This window comes from Oryza sativa, chromosome 3 (genome assembly GCF_034140825.1).
Source record: "Oryza sativa Japonica Group chromosome 3, ASM3414082v1".
Taxonomy (NCBI): Eukaryota; Viridiplantae; Streptophyta; class Magnoliopsida; order Poales; family Poaceae; genus Oryza; species Oryza sativa.
In genome coordinates this window covers 36,217,424-36,238,000 of record NC_089037.1, presented here as the reverse complement: position 1 = coordinate 36,238,000, position 20,577 = coordinate 36,217,424, and the positions used below count along the sequence as shown (strand labels likewise).

Genomic DNA, 20,577 nt, shown 5'->3' with positions numbered 1-20,577 from the left:
TCATCTCGCGGTTTACTGATGGATTTTGTAATTAGTTTTTTTTATTAGTGCCTGAACACCTCATGCAACACCCTATATAATATCTAATGTGACATGCCAAACTTTATACCCCTGGATCTAAACACTCCCTTCATCCAGAGATAGATTAAGTTCATTCTAGATCTCTTAAATTTGACATCAAATCTGAAATTCATTCTTGAACTGAAATACCATATATAACACGTTCTTCAACTTCTAAAACCGATACAAACATGGTCCCACCGTCTTTTACGATTGCAAGTGCCACGTTAACACCACGTGAGACGAGGACCTAATTAAACCAGCCACGTAACCGAAAACCGCCATCAAAACCATCAATTACCCCGGTTTAGGAGTTGAAGAACGCTTTATATATGGTATTTCGATTCTACTAGTCAAATAAAAGGACCTAAAGTGAACTTATTCCCCGAGAGGTTACTAATTACGGCCTGCTTGCATTTGGAAGGCCAGATCGAGGCCTAAAATTGGTACGTATAAGTTACAAGGCCGAAAAGTTTTCACATTGGGCTGCTTGGTGGGTTGGTTGGGCCCAATCCACGACGAAAAGAAAAGTCCAAGTCCGGGCCCAGTGCGCTTGCCTGCTTTCTGCGGACGTGTCGCGGAGTCGGCCACAAACTCGCAAACCAAACCCGGCGACGGCACACAGGTTTTAGCACCGGACGGGAGCTCTCCGCCGTCGCCGACGACGCCGCCGCCGCCGCCGCCGCCGCCATCTCCGGCATGCTCTCCAGAGGAAGGTGCGCCGCGCGATCTCTCCGATTGAGCCTTACTGCCTCCTCCTCCCCCCTCCCCTGCTCGTTGCGCTTGAATTTGGATTATTCCTTACTCATTCCGTGGGTTTTCCCTCTCCCCCCTTCCAAACCAGATGTTTCCCGGCGGCGAGTCGGATCCGGCCGCTGGTCAGGGCCTTCTGCGACGTGCCGCCTTCGCTCCAGGATGCGGCCGCCGGGGTGCCCAGCTCGCAGGTACTTTTACCACTGGAGCGTGCCGATTTTGTTGTTTAGGGTGTTGTGAACTGCTCTGTGTGGAACTGAACTGAGGAGTTGATGTGGAACAAGCGTATACTGGTGTTGACTCTGGCTGTAAACTTGTAGGATCACACAGAGAAGGTTGATGATGTGAAAGCTAGACCCGACGAGCTCGACATTGCTATCGTTGGTGGAGGCATGGTGGGATTGGCTGTTGCTTGTGCATTGTGTAGGTATTTTCTGTTCATGTTGTGCTTCCTTGTTTTTTGTTGGCTCTGCTTACTGTCAGTCGTTTTCGGCTGTAAAGAAGACTTCTCCCTTATTGTTGTAGGCTATGATATTGTCTAGAAAAAAGTTTTTAACCCAGATGAAAATAGTTCTCAACGATCCTCACCGACCTATTAGTGCAATTTGAAGTGCTATTAATGATTCTTTTTTTTCATTGGTATTGGTATGAGTAGCTTTTCATGCTATAGTTGAATCGCACCTTAGACATGTGAAAATGACGATTGGATGTTTCAAATCAGAAACACCTGTCATTTAAGGATCAAGTTTTTCACATGCTTATTTATCCACATGCAGCCAATATGCCATTGACTAAACATCTGAGGGTTGGCATCATTGATAGCAATCCTGCATTGAAGTCAAGAAATTATCTGAAGAAAGATGGTGTACCTGATTCAAGGGTCAGTACTATTACTCCCGCGACCATATCCTTCTTCAGAGGTACAGTTTTTAATCGAACATGCGTTGATATTATCTGTACGTGTTCAGAATTTTTCAGGCGCTTGTACTTTGAATTAAGTTTTTCTTAACATGGTTGGGTACTTTGTTGATGACGTTTTATGTTGGTTTTGAGCAGATATATAAACATAATGCTATAATCGTTTTTGTATTACTTCTATGTCTCCATCATTTTGTAAAGTTATCTAGTTACATCATTAGTAGTTTATTTTATTATCTTCCTTTTTACTCTTGTGGATATCTGCTTCATTATATAAATTAGTTGATAGCCTACCGCCTACCTGGGATGATCACTATGCAATATTCGGCTGAACTTTCTTTCTTTTGGAGTACGTACTACAGTACCGTATAGTGATAAGCTGAAGCGACTTGTGAACTCCATTGATCTATATGCTCACCATTTCCGTTGCAGTACAGTTGCATCATATTATATATCCTTTCTCATGTGTGATCTTCACAATTTTTTGCTAAGGTTTCAGCCCTATTTTTGCACATTAAGGCTGGGAAATTGCATGCTTGCACAGTACAGCTTGAGAATTGCTGTATCTGTATTTCTCCCTTCAAACGTGCAAATAAGCTACTTTTACCTACTAGTGATGGTAGCGTACCATTCAACAATTTCTTCATACTTGTACCATGTTATATTGCAGATATTGGTGCATGGGATCATGTTCAACAGCAAAGACACGCTTTCTTTGGTAAAATGCAGGTGATATACCTTGCTTGTCCTGATGAAATGATTTGTTCTGTATGTATAGTGAATATCCTTTTATTTTCAATTTCACCTTTACTCTATTTTTGTCCAACACATTTAACTCTATTTCCTCTTTGAGCCCACTTATTTCTTTAAAGTTCAAAATTCTGAACATGTTGATTCTTATTGGACTAGGCGGCTTTGTTCTTGCCTTTATATCAATATCAATGAAAAACTAAGTCAGCCTCTGAATTCATCTACTGCAGGTTCCACATCAGGCTAGCAATAAAAGATCATTGTACTTAGAATTTTAAAATACTCGTAATCAGTTCTCAATTGGAACATAGAATAGTTGTATACCTATATTATGCTTCTGTTTGCATACCCATATTTTTAGTAGTCTGGACCCATACATGCAAGTATTAGAACTTGGATCCTTTACCTTTTGTATTTTCTTCTTTGATGTTGAACTTGCACAAAATAAGAGCAGTTTCTTCCTCCAGATAGTGGGCGCTTCAGTTTAAGCACTAACTGCAATTCTGGATGTGCTCATGTGCTATTTGCTAACAGGTATGGGATTACACTGGACTGGGTTACACAAGGTATAGTGCAAGGGATGTGGGAAAAGAATATCTCGGGTATGCTCTATGAAAGCAGCTGTGATTTATGACTAATTTCTGTCACCAACTCATTACTAACTTCTTATTTATTAATTCAATGTTTAGATGCGTGGTGGAGAACAAGGTGCTTTGCAACTCACTGTTGTTACGATTACAGGTTTGTCTTCAATTGACATATTTGATTTTTTTTAGTATCTGCATGGAGCGTGATGTTTGAACTCGTCTAATACCACTTTAATCTGTAAATGGAATTGTATGCTTCCTTGCATATATTTGGAATAGAACATTCTTACCATCTATGCATTCAAGACAGCTAAATTTATGAGGCCTTTATAAACACACACACACACACACACACACCATTTTATGGTTCCTTTCCTCTTGGTTAACCAATATAGTTTATTAGCAGTAAAGGTTTTGTGATAATAATAGAGTAAATTGCATTAGCGGTACATGAACTTGTCAGGTGGGTGCACTTTAGTGTATGAACTTATAAAATGCTCGTTTTGGTGCATGAACTTGTTTGATACATGCAAACTAAGGCTAAAATGACACGACAAGACCGATTTTTCTATGCTGAACATTATAAATTATAAATTAGTAGATGATGTGCGTGCACATAGTAGAAATGTTATATTTGTAAACTTACTTTCCACTTTATCTTTCTTTGTTTCTATCTCTTACATCATTACTCGGTTTTTTATTTTATGCAATCGTTATGCCTATATGTTTATCCTTCTTAGACACATGTTTACATAGAGTTTAAATCAACAAGATTAACCTTGATGTGCGATTTTGACCTTGTTCGCACGCACCAAACAAGTTTGTGCACCAAAACAAGCGTTTTACAAGTTCATGTACTAGATTGCACCCATCTGACAAGTTCGTGTACCTCTGATACAATTTACTCATAATAATACTCCCACCCATGTGTAGGACAGAGTAAACCTACATAGAAGTTGATGGTCGGGTTATTTGCAGCCAGATAATCTTACCTTTATTTTTAGTAAGGCTAATGCTTAAAGATTTTTGCTTGATCAGGAGGAAAATGGAGACATTGAAAAGATGATCTACCCTACTAGACTGATTTCTCTTGCTTTGCCATCAAAGAGCAGACAAGCACCAACAAGGGAAGCAATATCCAGTGGTTACCCTCCAGAAGAATTAAATCGCAGCAATTTAGTTAAACTTGAGCTAAGTGATGGACAAACTTTATATTCAAAACTAGTGGTAATTGCCTACCATCTTCTTTTGCATTTGTTCAAACTTCTGTCTTTGTCCATTGCCTTCAGTTGCCTACTTAAATGTATGGTTGCAGGTGGGAGCTGACGGTTCCAAGTCCAATGTAAGGCAAACAGCAGGCATAAAAACAACAGGGTGGAATTATCCTCAAAGTGCAATTATTTGTACAGTGGAGCATATTACCGAAAACGATTGTGCATGGCAGAGGTTTCTCCCTTCTGGGCCAATTGCTCTACTTCCAATAGGTGACAACTACAGCAATATTGTGTGGACAATGAGCCCAGAGGAGTCATTGCGCCATAAGTCAATGAGTCCTGAAGATTTTGTGAAGTCTGTGAACAATGCATTGGATTTTGGTTACGGTCCACATCCACACTCTGGTAGTCTTGACTATTACATGGAAAAGTTATTTTCTGACATTGGAAGTACTGCTGCATCTACAAAGGAATGCTTTGAAGTACCTCCAAAAGCAATCGGGGTAGTCTGTGAGAGAATGGCATTTCCATTGTCGCTGAAGCATTCACATGATTATATTTCAAAAAGGTTAGCACTAGTCGGTGATGCAGCTCATACAGTCCATCCCTTAGCTGGCCAAGGTGTCAACTTAGGTTTTGGAGATGCAGCTGCTTTAGCAAAAGTTATCGCTGAAGGAGTTTCTGTGGGTGCTGATTTTGGGGATGTAAGTACCTCTTGCTGCAATCTTTTGGTTAACATTTTATTCAAATACTAACACAACCTGGATTCTATTAGCAAATATATCATCATCTTGAAAGTTGAAACTTAAGTACTTGACTAGATACAAGTGAAAGAACCGATCATGCTGCATCTGAAATATTGTAATTCATTTCCCCTTTAGTGTAGTGTAATTCTTGTTGGAGTGCACTATAAACATCATATTTATCATCACATCAAACTAACATGATAAATGATTTTATTTGACAGATTTCCTTGCTCAAAAGGTATGAGAATAATCGCAAAGCAGCCAATGTTGCAATGGCAGCGCTGCTAGATGGTTTCCAGAAGATGTACTCTGTTGATTTTGGACCCCTCAATGTGCTTAGGGCTGCAGCGTTTCACGGTGCCCAGTACATATCACCACTGAAGAAGAACATAATCTCGTATGCAATGGGCGACGCGAAATGGCCGCTGTTTTCATAGACAGTAGATCCGGAAACTTTAAATTTGTTAGTTGTTACTGCAGTGTCGATGTGTTATTCTAAATTAGTATAGTGTACTTTGTCTCCAGTGTTCTCATCCAGAGTAGTAATGCATCACAGGCACACGTTGCAGAGAAGAAATGTAGCTAGAAAGAAATAAATTGGATCTCCTGGTGATCTAGGATTACCTTGAATGTACTCCTCTTGCACTCCAGTAACTCGCTTCTGTTTTGACCCACAAAGTTCAGATCTGTGCAAGGCAAGATGATATTGAAGTGTTGACTGTTGACGAAGATCAGTCAATCTGTGCAGGTTGCAGTCTAGCACCTCCTTTGCACGTAGATATTCTTTTTCTCGATTTCTACGGGTACTATATCAATCAACTCGTGTGAAAGTTCTATAAATATTTGGGTGGGGTTACTGAATTTTAAAGAACGATTGTTCAGCTGTTTTTTTTTTGTGTGGGTTTCTAGATTTTAGATTTTCGTTTGTATGCTTTATTAAGTTTGTTTCGTGTAAATTTTTTTTTCTTAGAATATCTTTCTAAATCATTTTTTTTACTTTGTGTTAGGTAATCCATTTGTCTGTACCCTCATATAGCTATCATGGAAATCATATAATCTATCAATTCGAGCGAAATGGGGCTATAGGTAATTATGCTTAGAAGTCCGGTTCATCGAACTTTCCTAGGCATAATTGCAAAACCAGTCTGAGCCATGTGGGTCCTAGCGGCTAATGTTTCCGATGATAACATCACACCACCATTTTCCGATGATAACATCACACCACCATTTTACCTGCTGTTAAAATGACAAAAAAAATGAAAAAAAAAACAGAAAATAAGCAAGAACTTTTACCTGCTGTTAAAATGACAAAAACTAAAAAAACACAGAAAAAAAACCAGAATTTTACCTGCTGTTAAAATGACAAAAAAATGAAAAAGAAAAGAAAAACACAGAAATAAAACCAGAGTATAAACTCCTACTAGCTTCCTTGGTGGCGGGGGTGTCAAATCGGATCGTGGCCGTGGCTGAAGAAAGCAACTCAACCAGCTGCCCTCCCAAATTTCTCTCCTCTTGCCGACGACTCGGAAAAAAACCGCGGACACCGCGTCCGCTCGACGGAGGGAAGGGGATGAGCTCCTCGTCGGCGTCGGCTGTGCCGCCGGAGGACGACGTCTGCTCGGTCTGCCACGACCGCTTCCGGATCCCCTGCCAGGCCAACTGCTCCCATTGGTTCTGCGGTTCGTCTCCCAATCTTCCCTCGCCCTTACCCCCCCCCCCCCCCCCCCGCGCGCTTCCTGGAACCTCGATCCACCTGTTTCCACCGATTAGGTTGGGAGATTATGCGAAACTGTAGGTTTTCATTTGATTCCGGTCGTTTTTTTTTGGCTTCCGCTGGATATAGAAATGGTTTGTATTGGCTAGAATTGACAAGGATGTTGTAGATTACGCGGTTTTTGAGTTGGCTGCATGATGAGAAGGCTCTAATTTGCCGGTTTAGGATAATTTGTGTATGTGTGTGTCGATGCCAAATGAGGGTTTATGGTGGTTTTTTGGTAGGTTGGTTGAAATTTTGGAACTCATGTAGCTGGAAGACTGGGAGTAGTGTGTAATACATTCTACATGAACTGATGGAAAACCAGGTCAGATCTAAGATTGTGCCATACACTTGAATACCAATGAACACCACAATTGCTCATCGAGCAACTATGTGGAAAAGTCAACTTCATCCCTAAAGCCAATCAAACACCATCTCAGTGCTTGTGCGCATTCATATTTATAGGACTGAATTAGGTTTATACATTAGGATTATTTGGGATAACCAAATGGCTCTTACCCCCTTAGTTCAATGGTATTACTTGTCATGTTATGAAATGGTAGCATTAATTTTATTCACTCCAAAAGAGCAATATCTTCTATGATGCATGAATCAGGCTCAACACTATGAAATCAGTATGATATGATATATTATACTACCACTTTGTCTTTTACAACAGAGCTACCCACTGCATCAGTTATTCTTTTTATTTCAGTTTGGCCATAAGACCTGGTAGCGCATATGCTTTTTGAGCATGTATTTCCTACCCAACTATACTTCCTTCACTACTTCTCTAGTATTACTGAAAGTATTAGTAGTAACTATGCTAATTTTGTTGCAGGAGAGTGCATTATCCGTGTTTGGAATCATGGACCTTCTGTACAGCCTTGCAAGTGTCCCATTTGCCGTCGCCTTATTAATCTTCTGGTACCAGCAAATGTATCAATAGATAATGATGATGATCCGCAAATTCAGCATGTTCTAGGAGAGGTTCAGCATTACAACCGCATATTTGGTGGAACACCCCGCAACCTGACTCAGGTTTATACATTGTTCACGAAAGCTTACTTATTTTGTCTTCAGATTTGGAAATTTGAATGTACATAGGACTAATCAACATCAATAAATGTTGTATTTGCAAACACACACACACACACACATCAATAAATGTTCTCCAAGGGGATATGTTTCATTTTCTCATAATTAGCTCATTGTTCCTTGCTTGCATGCTCCCCAAATTCTTTTATAGGATTCATAGTGTAGTTTTGATTCCTGCACAGGTTATGATTGAGAAATCATCTGTCTTCTAACTCCTACAATGCATGCACATTTCAGATACTGGCATGCAAATGGGCCTCTGCACCGTTGAGTTCTAAAAAATGGTAGCATGCATTTAATATTGTTGCTAGATAATCTCTATTAGGTCAGGTTTCATAACACCTAGCATTTTATGCCTTTCTGTTGGTTCAGTATCTTTAGCTTTCTATTTCTTTGTGATTGTGTATCCCTATACAGAGTAACATCCATTTTTACATAATCAAACCAACGCTAATAGTAGCTTCTACTCTTGCTCTGAAAGGCAGTACTTCAACATTAATCAGGGTAAAATGGAAACATGAACACGGTTACTCTGTTATGTTGGAAAGATTATAGATAATAGTGTGACATACCCTTATTCATCATTACTCTATTTGTACATATTGACTAGAGTTGTCATAGTTGTTGTACGAGGAATGTGACTAAGGTGTAACATGTTGTCATATTTAACTATCTTAGATATAACAAATATGAGCATATCTAGTTGACTAACTGCAGTAGCTTTGGTAGCTAATTACTTGATGTTTTCACGATCTTTTTTCAGAGGTTGCAAGACCTACCCTTTTTCATCAGAAGACTGTTCAGGGAACTACTGGATCCCCAGAGGACCCTCCCACTTGTCTTCAGGGCGAGGATGGTCATGATGGTAAGGTTTTATGCCATTAAAGTGCCTTTTGTTATCTGTAAAGCTACTATATGTTTGTGGAAGTAAACATTGTTTCTCACTGATTAAAATTTGCAGGTAGCCCTGAGTGCAATTTATGTCCTGAGCCCCATCGACATTCTTCCTGAAAGTAAGTTCGATATTCTTCTCCGCGATCTGAATTCCAGTACCACTGGGCATACGATTGTTAAATGTTAATGTTTTGAATATATTATAGACGTGCTGGGGCTGTTTGGATTCTTCGATGACTTCCTCGTGCTGCTGATCGTGTTCCTCCACCTTGCTGCTGTCTACCGTTCTCTGCTGCTCTACCGCCACGGAGGCCACTGAATTGCTGCTGCACATTACGTGATGGCAGATGGAGTACTTGCGTCCCTGGCTGACGTTCTGAGACAAGAGATATTTCATTTGTGCTGGAAGAGATTGCTAGCTAAAGTCGATGATGATTGATGGTACGAATGATGGCGGCAGTAGTTTCTCTCCCCCTGTGTATTCTATTTCGCTATGCTATGCCTTGTTTGGTGATATTCACATGGTGGATTTAATGAGACCGATTGCTTTTTCTTTAGTTTGATATATATACTCACACGAGATTAGCAAATAGCAACAACAGTGAGCACTTGTTCATCCTTGATGAGCCCCAATGGCATTGCTGCTCCAACAACTATGGATGGGCCTATGGCCTCTGCCAGAGAAAGTTTTCTTTTCTTTTCTCTTTATTTTTTCTTCCTTTTCTGAGGAGTGGAAAGAAACATACACTACTCCCTCCGTCCCAAAAAAACTCAATTTTTAGGTTTTTGTGTCTAGCGTTTGACCGTCCGTCTTATATGAAATTTTTTTGTGATTAGTATTTTCATTACTGTTAGATGATAAACCATAAATAATATTTTGTGCATGACTTATCTCTTTAAATTTTTTCATAATTTTTTAAAATAAGACGGACGTTAGACACGAAAACTCAGAAATTAAGTTTCCAAACGGCAAATACACTTTTTTCTTTTATTTTCCTTTTTTTCAAATACACGTATTTAGAAAATTCTCCTCATCAAATAATAGTGTATACATTCTAAAATCTGTCGAAATTCTATAGCTCGTCACATTCCGGGGGAAAAAAAATTGTTCGTAGTCGTGGCGTGGCTCTTGCTGATGCCAAGTACTCCAGCTCCCCAGTAGTGTGAAGGGCTAGGCTACGGCTCGCCTCCCATCTTGTCTCTCTCTCTCTCCCCTCTCCCACCGGCAGAGACGCGCTCCTGTGGCGGGGAGGGAGCAGATTCATTCAGCCACACAGACACAACTCGTCTTCTCCTCGAGGAGCTAGCAACCGGCTAGCGGAGCAAGAGCAAAGCCTTCAGGAATCAGGAGGCGGCCAGATTCGCGCGCGGTTCCTCCCTCCTGTGCGTGCGTGCGTGCTCTCTCTCTCTCTCTCTCTCTCGTCCTCGAATTTATCTGTTGTTTTTTACTACTAGTGTCTAGTACTTGTGATTTCAATCGGCTGCTATGCTCGTTACTTGCTTCTTCATTCATAGACCATATAGTCCCTACCTCTCTGGATGGATGAAATTGTGTGAGTAATTGCTTGTGCTCTGGTGTCAAAGGGAAAGGAATTCAGTCGCGTGCTACAGACTACAGAGAGCTCTTTTGATCGGAAGCCAATGAAGTAATGGAGGGTATATAACCTGGGGGGGGGGGGGGGGTTGTGCGAGAGTTCATCTAGATTGAAATCTGACTCAGAATTTGCGGCCCCATTTATCTCCTTAGGAAATTTCTGAGCACCAAGACCATCAAATTCCCCCTTCTGTCACCTGTATATAAGTGTCTGCCTTTCCTCCATGCCATTAACTGTTTTAGCCATTTGATTGATATGCAGGATGTTGGCGAAATCCCCATCATTGCCTTTCTTAACTGCTACTGAAACTGCTGCGATCAGCCTCTCTCCAAGCGTAAGATGCTCCACTTTGTCCGGTGATGGCCATTCATGTTGTGTTTTTCCAGAGATTCTCACCTTCATTTCCTGCCATGCTGAATCGACAAATTATATAGTTTTGCACTGTTAATATTGAGCATGTGCGCCTTTCAGTGTCGGACTATATTTATTGGCACTCTTTATATGAACGTGCGCCCCACATAAGGATTAAATGTCTTGTTCAGTGAAAAAAAAATATTGTGCCAGCTGACTACTTATGTATCATATACTATGACACCATATGAATTTGATGAAATGGCCTCTCAAATGCGTTTAATGAAACAGATGTGCGTGGGGTTCTTCAGTCATCCAGTGGTTAGATACTTAGATATACCTTTACACCTCGACACGTTCAGCAAATTCAGACTGCATTTAAGTATTTATTTTGGTTAGGTCCCTGGCAGCATTCTCATTGATTTGATGTTCAATACTAGATGCTTTTCTCAAACATCATTTACCAATTCTCCATTTGTTCAAAAATCTATGTTTTCAGTGAAGGGCCATGTACTGTGTTTCTGCACTTGGAGTTATGTAATAAGTTATGCGGTGTTTTATACTTTTATTATGTTACCTCTAGTTTGTAACAAGCTTGATATCTCCATTAGGAGTTCTCTATTTCTATATGTCTATCTTTTTTTTCCTTGAAAAAACTGGTTCACTATATCACATTCAGTTCCAGCTTGCTTCAGATTGATTTAATGTATTTTGATGAATTTTGAGTGATTCATGTTTTGTGTAGTGTGATCTCTTTAGTTCACCAAATGCGAGATTTTCCAAGAAGAAATATGGAGGAAGATTAACTATCCAGCCAAACATTGAATTTGGAAAAACTCAAAATAGTAGGACTCAGAGAAAATGGAGGACATTCTCCGCTGATCAAGCTCAAGCTACCGTTGTCGATGCTGGTGACAACAAAACATGGGAAGAAGCCAAACAGATACTAACATCACTGGATTACTCCATTGAAGACGCCGACAAAATGCTGAAGAAGGCATTTGGATGGATTCATTCACCATACTGGAGTGAAGAGAGAAAGAAGGAGGTTCCAAATGCTGAGGTGGTTAGTGGAGTACTGAACTACATTAGAACTCTTGGGCTCTCCGATGATGACCTTCGCAAATTGCTGAAGAAATTCCCAGAAGTACTTGGATGTGATCTTGACAGCGAGGTGAAACTGAATGTAGGCAAGCTGGACAGTGACTGGGGAATAAATGGAAAAACACTCCGGAGTCTTCTTTTAAGGAATCCAAAAGTTTTGGGGTACAATGTGGACTGCCGAGGGGACTGCATGGCGCAGTGCACCCGTTGCTGGGTTAGGTTCTAGTTCTGCTCTACGTTAATGTGCAGAACTTACAGTTGAATTATAGGTTCCCAGCTATTTGTCTATTTCTATATCGGTTACTCAAAACCTCTCTTAACATAAACAAAACACATTTATAGTAGATGGATTAGCCTCAGCATGTTAGTTTTGTTTACATCTTGAACAGCACCTTTTCCATACTATCTGTATCAGGGATGTAAAAACAAATATATCAGATACCTGAATTTCTGTGAGTGCTTCAACGTTTAATTGTTCTTTTCTTTTGGTCTGTTGAGGCAATGAGAGTACTTGAATTGTGCTGTTCTGCCATTCTTGTCATTGTGCTTGATATATAATCAGTATCTCATATTTGTGTATTAAAAAAAATCAGTTTCTCATTTGCATCTGATTACCTGATATATGTATGATGAACAAGTGTTTCACGGTTCTGAGTAATGAAATGCAATATGATATGTCAGTATCTGCAGATGGAAGGGGTCTCAGATTCCCCAATCTCTTGGGTTGTTTCAACATGTGCAGGATTAAGGTATGTCCAGTCTAATGCCCTCTTCTGATTTCCCCTTTTTAGAGAGAAAAAAAATGTTTCTAACATGTTTCCTAAGTGTTGTACATGCTAGTGTCAATTGATTAAGCTTAAGCTTTGACATTATTCATCAGGTTTGAGAGACAGTTCAAAGTTTGAAACCATCCTCTGTTCTCAAAAATCGAATGCTGCTGCTGCAAAGAGATCAATTCCATCGAATTCACAGTAATCGAGCCCCATCGGCGAGAGGCTTCCTCGCTCATCCTCCATGCTGCCTTTGATCATCAATCCATCGGAGAAGAAGCGGTTCGTGTCCACCGTTCTGCCCACTGCCTCGCCGGCGGCGTGCGGCAGCTGACCGGAGGCGGCGTCGTCGTCGTAGTCCTCGGGCGGCAGCGCCGGCGAGTGGCCGTCGAAGATGGCGACGTGGGCGAAGAGCTTGTCCTTGCGGGAGAAGGAGGTGCCGCAGGAGCAGACCCAGCGGTCGCGGCCGCAGTGCTTCTCGTGGGTGCGGAGGTCGGCGACGACGGAGAACCTCTTGACGTTGCAGCGGCGGCAGGTGAAGCTCTTGTCGCAGTGGCTCCGCCGGTAATGGTTCTTGACGCAGGTGGGCGTCTTGAGCGGCTGGAAGCTCTTGTGCTCCCTGTTCCTCTTGCACCCCACGTACGGGCAGGAGTAGAAGCGCCTCCTCGCCGCCGCGTCCGCCGCCGCCGGCGAACGCGACGGCGAACCGCCGGGCTTGGCCAGCGCGGCCGCCGACTTGTACTCCTCGCCGTGTCCGCGCATGTGCATCCGCAGGTTGGCGTCGCGCTTGAAGCCCTTGCCGCACACGCCGCAGAAGTGGACGTGCGGCGCCAGGATCTCCTCCTTCTCGATCTGGACCACCTCGTAGGAGCCCCGCGGCGGGGCGCGCTCGCCGTCGCCATCGGCGCCCTCGTCGGCGTCGCTGCTGCCGTCGTGCTTGGCGTCCGCGTCCGCGTCGTCGCCGCCGCGGCGCGCCGCGGCGAGGTTCTTGGAGATGGAGACGAGCTGCACGACGATGCAGCTGAGCTCGGCGGCGACGATCTGCGGCGGCGGGTTCGGCGTCGACGAGATTATGCCGCGGAGGTGGCCGATCTTCTGCTCCAGAAATGTCAGGTACGTCAGCACCGCCCTCGCGTTCCCAGCTGCTGCTGCTGCTGCTTCGCCGCCATGGCGAGCTTGCGTCGTGCTACTCGCATCAAAATCACACAGCTCCATGATCATCTGGGAGAAATCTTCATCTTGCTCCAAGTACATCGCCTGATTATTATTATTGTTGCTGAAATGATCGGCACTACTACTCATCATCATCGTCGACAACAACGATGAATATGATCCTTCCCCTGAAATACATGCCAACAAAAATTGAATCAATGATCAAGAACCCAAATGGACATGTTCAGAGTGGCATTGGCAATGGCATAACACTTACCCTGAGATGATGAGAATGACAATGCTGATCAAAGAAAGGTAAAAATTCGATCGAGTGTCAGATGATTTTTTTTGTGCTCCTGATCAGATCACTTCTGCTTGTCGGTGATGAAATGTGAGTCGAGCTGACAGCTGAGCTAATCAAGGCAGTAATATATACTCCAATTGATAAGGTGTGTGGGCTCCACGGCGGCGGCGACTAGGTCGACGGCATGGTAAGCTCTTGCGTCACTAAAGCCGAAGCATTGGCATGGAAATGTAATGTGCACGAGTTGGTTGACTGGTTTCTTCTTCAGGATCTCGTGCTTTTTCTTCCTGGCTCTTGGTGCTCTGCTTTGGTCAGGAAAGCCACCAAATTTTGCCCTTTTGAACAACAGAAAGCTTACATATTATAATCACTTTTTTCTAATTAAACTTCTTTAATATTTTTTACACAAAACAAACATATTATCAAAAAAATCTATCAACAGATGAATAGCAATTCCGTATATTTAATGTTAGAAAATATATTCAATGTTAGATTTAATGAAATTAATTTGATTTTTAAGATGTTACTAATTTTTATGTAAATCTAGCTAAACTTAATAAAATTTGACTAGAAAAAAAGTTAACGACTTATAATATAAAGGGGATGGAGTATTTTATAATTTTACTGGGTACACGTTGCGTTAAAAGGCCCCATGGATGTGTTGACCTCACTTGCCGATCACCATTCCTTCACTGATCATTTTTTTGCCTTTCCTCTGAAAGAGAACAGCAAGGTCACCTTCCTTCCACAGCATAAGTAACAAGGTAAGCATGATGCATATGCTTGGGAAGTTGGGTTGATGTCACCGGGTATTACCGTATTGTGTTCCTCTTGAGTATCTGTGAGTGTTCACACCAACCGATTTTATTAAGAGCGGGCTAACCGCATATTTGTGCTGTAACAGAAGTGTTTACACACGATACGTATGCTCCACAGTCCACATACGCTACTGGTACTTATTTTGTTTTGGAGATCTCTAGGCTTTAGATAACTTAAAATTGTGAGAAATTTCGCTCACCTCCAACCTCTAAATCAAGGGAAATAGGAGAAAAGAGAGAGGGAAATTAATGGCAAAGGACTCAATGGCGGCTGCGATACTAAGTTAGAGGTTAGGGGGTTGAAGGCAGAAGAAACAGGGGGATTCCATGAACTTGGAAGGATGACGGGAAGCGCTGAGGACATGCGATCGGCCGTGGACGTGGGCAGGTGGCTTGAGGGGTTGGAGGAGCCACGGTGGACGAGGTCGACAATGGGTGCTTCCGATCTGGAGTACTTCCTCCGTTTTATATTATAAAACTTTTTAATATTACCTATATTTATATATATGTTAACGAATCTAGACATATATATGGGTTTAGATTCATTAACATTTATATGAATGTGGACAATACTAGAAAATCTTATAATATGAAACGGAGGAGGTAGTTAGAAAGATGAGGGTGGCAGTGGTGGCGGTGTCTCATAGCACAAGCCGTCGGGAAAAAAAACAAGCAGGGTGGGGGTACTTTACCGCCGCTTGGGCTTTAGGAGGAGCAAGAGGAGGGGAAGGGAGAAGGCCGGTAGGGCAAGCCTTGTTGACAATACGCAAGGGGTAGGAAAAAGCACAAATTATAACGCATGTGGCTCAATCAGATCTGGAGTCAGGGGAAGATGTCCGTTACTGTAGTAGCACACACAAATATTGATGCAATCTAGCCATGCATAACACAACTTAAAATTATGGGTAGTTTTAGGTGACTGAAAATTACACAACCACATTTCTTTTATTTCTTTTATTTGAGATTAGTCTTAAATGTATCACACTTCTCTCGCATGTTGTGTGCGAGGACAAGGAGACACTAAAACTAAGTTTTTCTCTACCAACTAATTTGTTGCATCAATAGTGAAGATTAAAAGTAAAGTAATATTTCTTTTTTTTAAGACCAAGAGCTTGAGTTTTGTTTACCAGAAAAAAGATACAATCATATGCGAAATCGTCAACATATATAAAGCTAGACCAACGGCTATAACACTCTAGATAATTCTCGCTAAAAACATGATGGAAAAAACTGCATAGTTGGATTATACATTATCGGTTAGTATTGTGTAAACGAACCACGGAACAAGGTGTGTAGAAATTAGTAAGTCGAGAGGGGCGACCAAGTCAAAACGAAGAGCGAAATGGCAGCATGCAGTGCACCGTATTCGGACATGCATGTAACAGCGTCCAGATTAAGTGACAGTGTGCCACGTATGTCCACGTACAGTTGCGCTCTGCTTAGAAGCAAAAGGCAAATTTTACTACATGACATCACGACTTTGTGGTTTTAGTTGTAAAACACTGCACAAACTCATTTTTGGGGGGAAACACTATCTAACACTGCACAAACTCATTTTTGGGGGGAAACACTATCTAACACTACACAAACTCACTTTTGGGGGGAAACACTATCTAAACGTGGTTATTTGTTTGCTGCTGGACACCGCGCGCATTAAAATATTAATTTCTAGTTGAGTAGGAGAGATAAAGAGTGTGAAATGTCAAAAATACCCCTTGCCCCACTTGTCATATTCTTCCTCTTCCTCCTTATTTTCCCTTTCTAATGTCACGGCAGCGCTCCACCGCGTCGTGGGTGCACTCTGGCACGGCGGCATTCGGCGGAGACAGCGCTTTGGCAGTATCTGTGAGTGGTGGCGCCTGCATGAGGAGATGGAGGCGGACTCGTGGCGCGTCATCGAGCTCCGAAACGATGGGAAGGCGGCGCTCGACGACGGGCGGCATCTGCCGAAGTTGAGGAAGAGAGAGAGGGAAGCGGCAGTGCGAAAAGAGAAGGCTTCGGCCTCGGAGCGGCCGGAGCTCACCGGCGGCGGCAGCGGCACGGGAATGACGTGGCAGTGACGATGTCGCAGCTCGAGGCGACGGCATGAAGTAGCGGCGGCGTGGCTTGGGCCGGCTCGGAGTTCTCCCCCTCTTTGTGCTAATCCACAAGCAACCAACATCACGGAGTCAAATCTCTCGTCTCCAATTTCTTCCTTTTTCCATTGAGCCAAATTGCAACACTCAAACACCAAATCGTACAGTAGCAAGCCACACACAAGCATAGCTGCTGCTGCCCCCCATCGAACCGTTGTAGAGTGCTCAGGCACCACTGGCTAGAGTGCTCAGGCACCGTTGGCGGCAGCTTAGCCGTGGTATCTGGACGCGGCGCACCTAGCAAGAGGTCTCGCCCGACGACCACGGCCCCCGGCGGTTGGGACTCTCTCGCCCCCGTGCTTGCCATCTTGAGCCGTGGGCGCATCACCTGTGAGACGCCGTGGTGGGAGATAGAGGAAGAGCTAAAGGAAGAAGAGAGGAAGAGGAAAAGAAAGGAGGGGCAATTTGGTCACTTCGTGTAAAATTTTGAGCCCTCTATTGACTCGTCAACACGAATACACTATTTTAATGGACGAATACTCTATTGACTCTGGCAAATAACCACGTTTAGATAGTATTTTTTTCCCCCAAAAGTAAATTTGTGCGGTGTCCTACAGCTAAAACCACAAGTCGCGATGTCTTGTAGCAAAATTTGCCAAAGCCAAATTAACACGGTTAGTCCTGTCGATGTTATTGGCTTACGGCTCCATGCACCTACTGACACAAAGGGTTTATTGAAGTTTCTGATAGCTATTAGAAGCGATCATGTAAACATTCTAAATTTTCATTTTATTTTTTTTTAAAAAAATATAGTTGTAGAATTAAAAAATAATTAAAAGTCGGAAGCTAATTATAAACTACTATGAGTTTCTTCATATTCTAATAAGAATCTTAAGTTCTTAAACAAGGACAAGAAAGCTAGTGTAACTTGTTTGCCCTTTCATGTAACTAACCGACCCTATGCTTGCTGCCGTTGAACTGTCACCGACTGCACGTGTCTGATTACTATTCTTGCCTATATTTTGAAACAGCTTATCCAAACTTAGTAGCTTACGTGGCAGAATCTTGAAGCTTTCACAACACACAACGCAGCTCTCACCAGACACCAGCCATGCCTTGGTCGATCAGCTGTACTAGGGAGTATATCCTTCAACAAACACTGTTGTTGATGGTTGTTCTTGAAAAAATCGAACACACCGGTCTAGGAGATCTGCTTAGCTCCTGTGCAGGTTTAAAGATTAATGAGATGCGGGCGTACCAGTTAGTTTAATCCTACAACTGACAAGATTTACAAATAATAGATCAAACAGCCGATCGGCTGACAAGCCGATAGAGTAGTTCCAGCCGATAGTCGATAATAGCCGATGCCGATACCAGCCGATAGCGATAGGTTTAAGCAATCGGCTATATGTCCAATGTAGATAATGATATAAAGACAATCGGCTGATGATAATATAATATAGCAATATAATCCAGTAGAAACCAATCGGCTAACAATATGAAATAGTAGAACAAATATTGATCCGAAGGTTAAAGCACGCATCGGCTGGAGGTCCGATGTCATAAGATCCACAAGATTATATTAAACAGTGAAACCTTTGTTGCCATCAGCTAAATCCAACTTATATGTATATACAATCCCTACAAGCCGATGCAACGTCCAGATAACTTATCGGCTAGCACCCCGATAAAATATTAGCATGAACCTATCGGCTTAACAAGACTTATATTATCAACTACAATCTAGTAGATCGAACCTAACCGATGCAGCACGAGATTGTATATGATAATCTAATACTCGATGAGCCGATAGATCTGTCTAATGTGATGGATATAACAAATCTATTTAGAACAACATTATGATTGTAGAGATATATCGGCTAAGATAGGGGATCAGACCTAACCGAGATAGTCCCAACTAAACCGATGCGTCTCTAAACACAATGCAATTAGAGATAGATTTGAGATATCAGATAGGCAAATATATCAACCAAACCAGAGTGATCCAAGAGATCGAATCGATGCAGCCTTGAACAACACCAACATAGCCGACAGATTCACCAGGGCCCAACAGAACGTAGGACTTACCCCTTCGTTGGAGATCGAAAGTCGATGCAGCCCTGCGTCAGGTGCCCAAGTTCCGCCGGAAGATAAGTGAAAACCTCAGGGAAGAGGGTGGCGATGTGCCGAGAGTATTATTGATCGATAGATTGATAGATTACAATGACCCCGGGTGTACATATTTATACCCATAGGGAGATACTAGTCCTTGTCGGACAAGAAAGAAACTAAAAAGGAAAAGATAAAGTTCTTATCGGACACTAAACACACTTTCCTAAAGATAAAAGGAAACTAACAAACTATACCTAATTAATAGATAATAAGCTTCCTTTAATTGATCCGACTCCACCAAGAACACGACATCGTGGCGACTTGACTCCCATCGGCTGATTCTAGAACTTTGAAGCCGATACTGACTCTAAACCGATGGTAACTTTGGGCTTACCAAATTTCACTGTTAACAATGGTATCCGACATGGAATACTATTATTAGAGCAAATTTAATAGTATAGTCAACTACTAACTCCAAATTATCTAGAGCTAATGTAATAGTCAATTTATACAATAGTTGCTTACTATACTATTAATACCCGATTCCACCTGTCATACACTCGTTACGTTGTGAAGTCTGTGCTGCAGTTGGCTACATATCTGTAGTCCGCTGCTCTTCTCTCTCTTTATTTGTCTATTTAAAATATATTTATAGCTGGCTTATAGCCCGCTATTATACATGCTCTTATCATATTAAGAGTGGCTTCGCAGAAGCTGCGGAAAACAACAAAAGCGGATCTCTATGATTGCGAAACGTAACTATGACCGTTCGTGCGGGAAAGAGTGTTGTCTTTGTACAGGGCCCCACCCCCACGGGACACGCACCAGCTGACAGTCCAATGACGGTGAGGGCTATGGGCCTTGGGCCGCACGCATGGCATGGCCCAATTGCTGGCCGCGGCCGGACAACGAAGCCGTGAGCCGTGGCCCATTAACAACAAGTGGGCCGAACTAAGTTGTTGGGCCGTAGCCAAGTTACAGGGAAGAGAGACAAACAAAAACTAACGGAAAACGGAACACGTAAAATTGCACACCATCAGCAACATGATCTGACATCTCCCAGATATATGGGCATGCATTTACCTCGAATTATCCATTCACGTCAACTATATGTACTACTATTATATAATATATAATATAATAATCGCTTACTATTAATATACGGTACCTACATATATATTTTCTCCGTCTCAAAGTGTAGCCATGAGCATTATGCGTGAATTTACACGAGCCAGTGATTTCTTTCTTTCCTTGTTTTTTACCGTCCATCACTCCATCAGGTGAGGTAAGTAGCAAATTATCGAAAAAGTAGTGCACGAGTATTCGCCATTAGTTGATCCGGCGAATCGGTCGACGGAAGGAGAAATCGGATAAACGTCATTTTCTTCCGTTTTCAATTTTCTTTTTCCTTCTTTTTACGAGATTCTTCTGTAATATGTTGCAAGTATCAAGCATTTCTGTTTTTTTTTTCACTTCTATTTATTTCTCAGATTTTTTTTGTTATATATAGTTTTTGGGAT

The 20,577-nt window shown here is 42.1% G+C and overlaps 4 protein-coding genes across 6 annotated transcripts; 3 read left to right on the top strand and 1 right to left on the bottom strand.

The window, feature by feature from the left end:
- Positions 1-649: 649 nt before the first annotated feature.
- On the top strand, positions 650-5,762 carry LOC4334721 (uncharacterized). 2 transcript variants are annotated; one of them, XM_015776659.3, is made up of 10 exons: positions 650-776; positions 905-1,004; positions 1,134-1,236; positions 1,590-1,733; positions 2,402-2,460; positions 3,016-3,083; positions 3,171-3,222; positions 4,107-4,295; positions 4,384-4,986; positions 5,250-5,762. In XM_015776659.3, the coding sequence occupies exons 1-10, from the start codon at positions 760-762 to the stop codon at positions 5,463-5,465; spliced, it is 1,551 nt and encodes a 516-aa protein (XP_015632145.1). In that variant the 5' UTR covers positions 650-759; the 3' UTR covers positions 5,466-5,762. The 2 variants fall into 2 exon arrangements, with proteins under 2 accessions (XP_015632145.1, XP_015632146.1); XM_015776660.2 differs by having other exon boundaries at positions 1,134-1,240.
- A 709-nt stretch (positions 5,763-6,471) lies between these two features.
- On the top strand, positions 6,472-9,333 carry LOC4334720 (uncharacterized). Its single transcript, XM_015774566.3, has 5 exons — positions 6,472-6,707; positions 7,626-7,825; positions 8,646-8,747; positions 8,844-8,895; positions 8,983-9,333. The coding sequence occupies exons 1-5, from the start codon at positions 6,599-6,601 to the stop codon at positions 9,093-9,095; spliced, it is 576 nt and encodes a 191-aa protein (XP_015630052.1). The 5' UTR covers positions 6,472-6,598; the 3' UTR covers positions 9,096-9,333.
- A 616-nt stretch (positions 9,334-9,949) lies between these two features.
- Positions 9,950-12,298, top strand: LOC4334719 (uncharacterized). 2 transcript variants are annotated; one of them, XM_015774564.3, is made up of 3 exons: positions 9,950-10,159; positions 10,633-10,705; positions 11,468-12,298. In XM_015774564.3, exons 2-3 carry the CDS (start codon positions 10,634-10,636, stop codon positions 12,050-12,052), a joined length of 657 nt encoding a protein of 218 aa, XP_015630050.1. In that variant the 5' UTR covers positions 9,950-10,159; position 10,633; the 3' UTR covers positions 12,053-12,298. The 2 variants fall into 2 exon arrangements, with proteins under 2 accessions (XP_015630050.1, XP_015630048.1); XM_015774562.3 differs by having other exon boundaries at positions 9,950-10,167.
- A 280-nt stretch (positions 12,299-12,578) lies between these two features.
- Positions 12,579-14,151, bottom strand: LOC9267218 (zinc finger protein STOP1 homolog). Its single transcript, XM_015774561.3, has 2 exons — positions 14,026-14,151; positions 12,579-13,936 (listed from the first exon to the last, which is right to left on the bottom strand). The coding sequence occupies exon 2, from the start codon at positions 13,902-13,904 to the stop codon at positions 12,747-12,749; it is 1,158 nt and encodes a 385-aa protein (XP_015630047.1). The 5' UTR covers positions 13,905-13,936; positions 14,026-14,151; the 3' UTR covers positions 12,579-12,746.
- Positions 14,152-20,577: the final 6,426 nt, after the last annotated feature.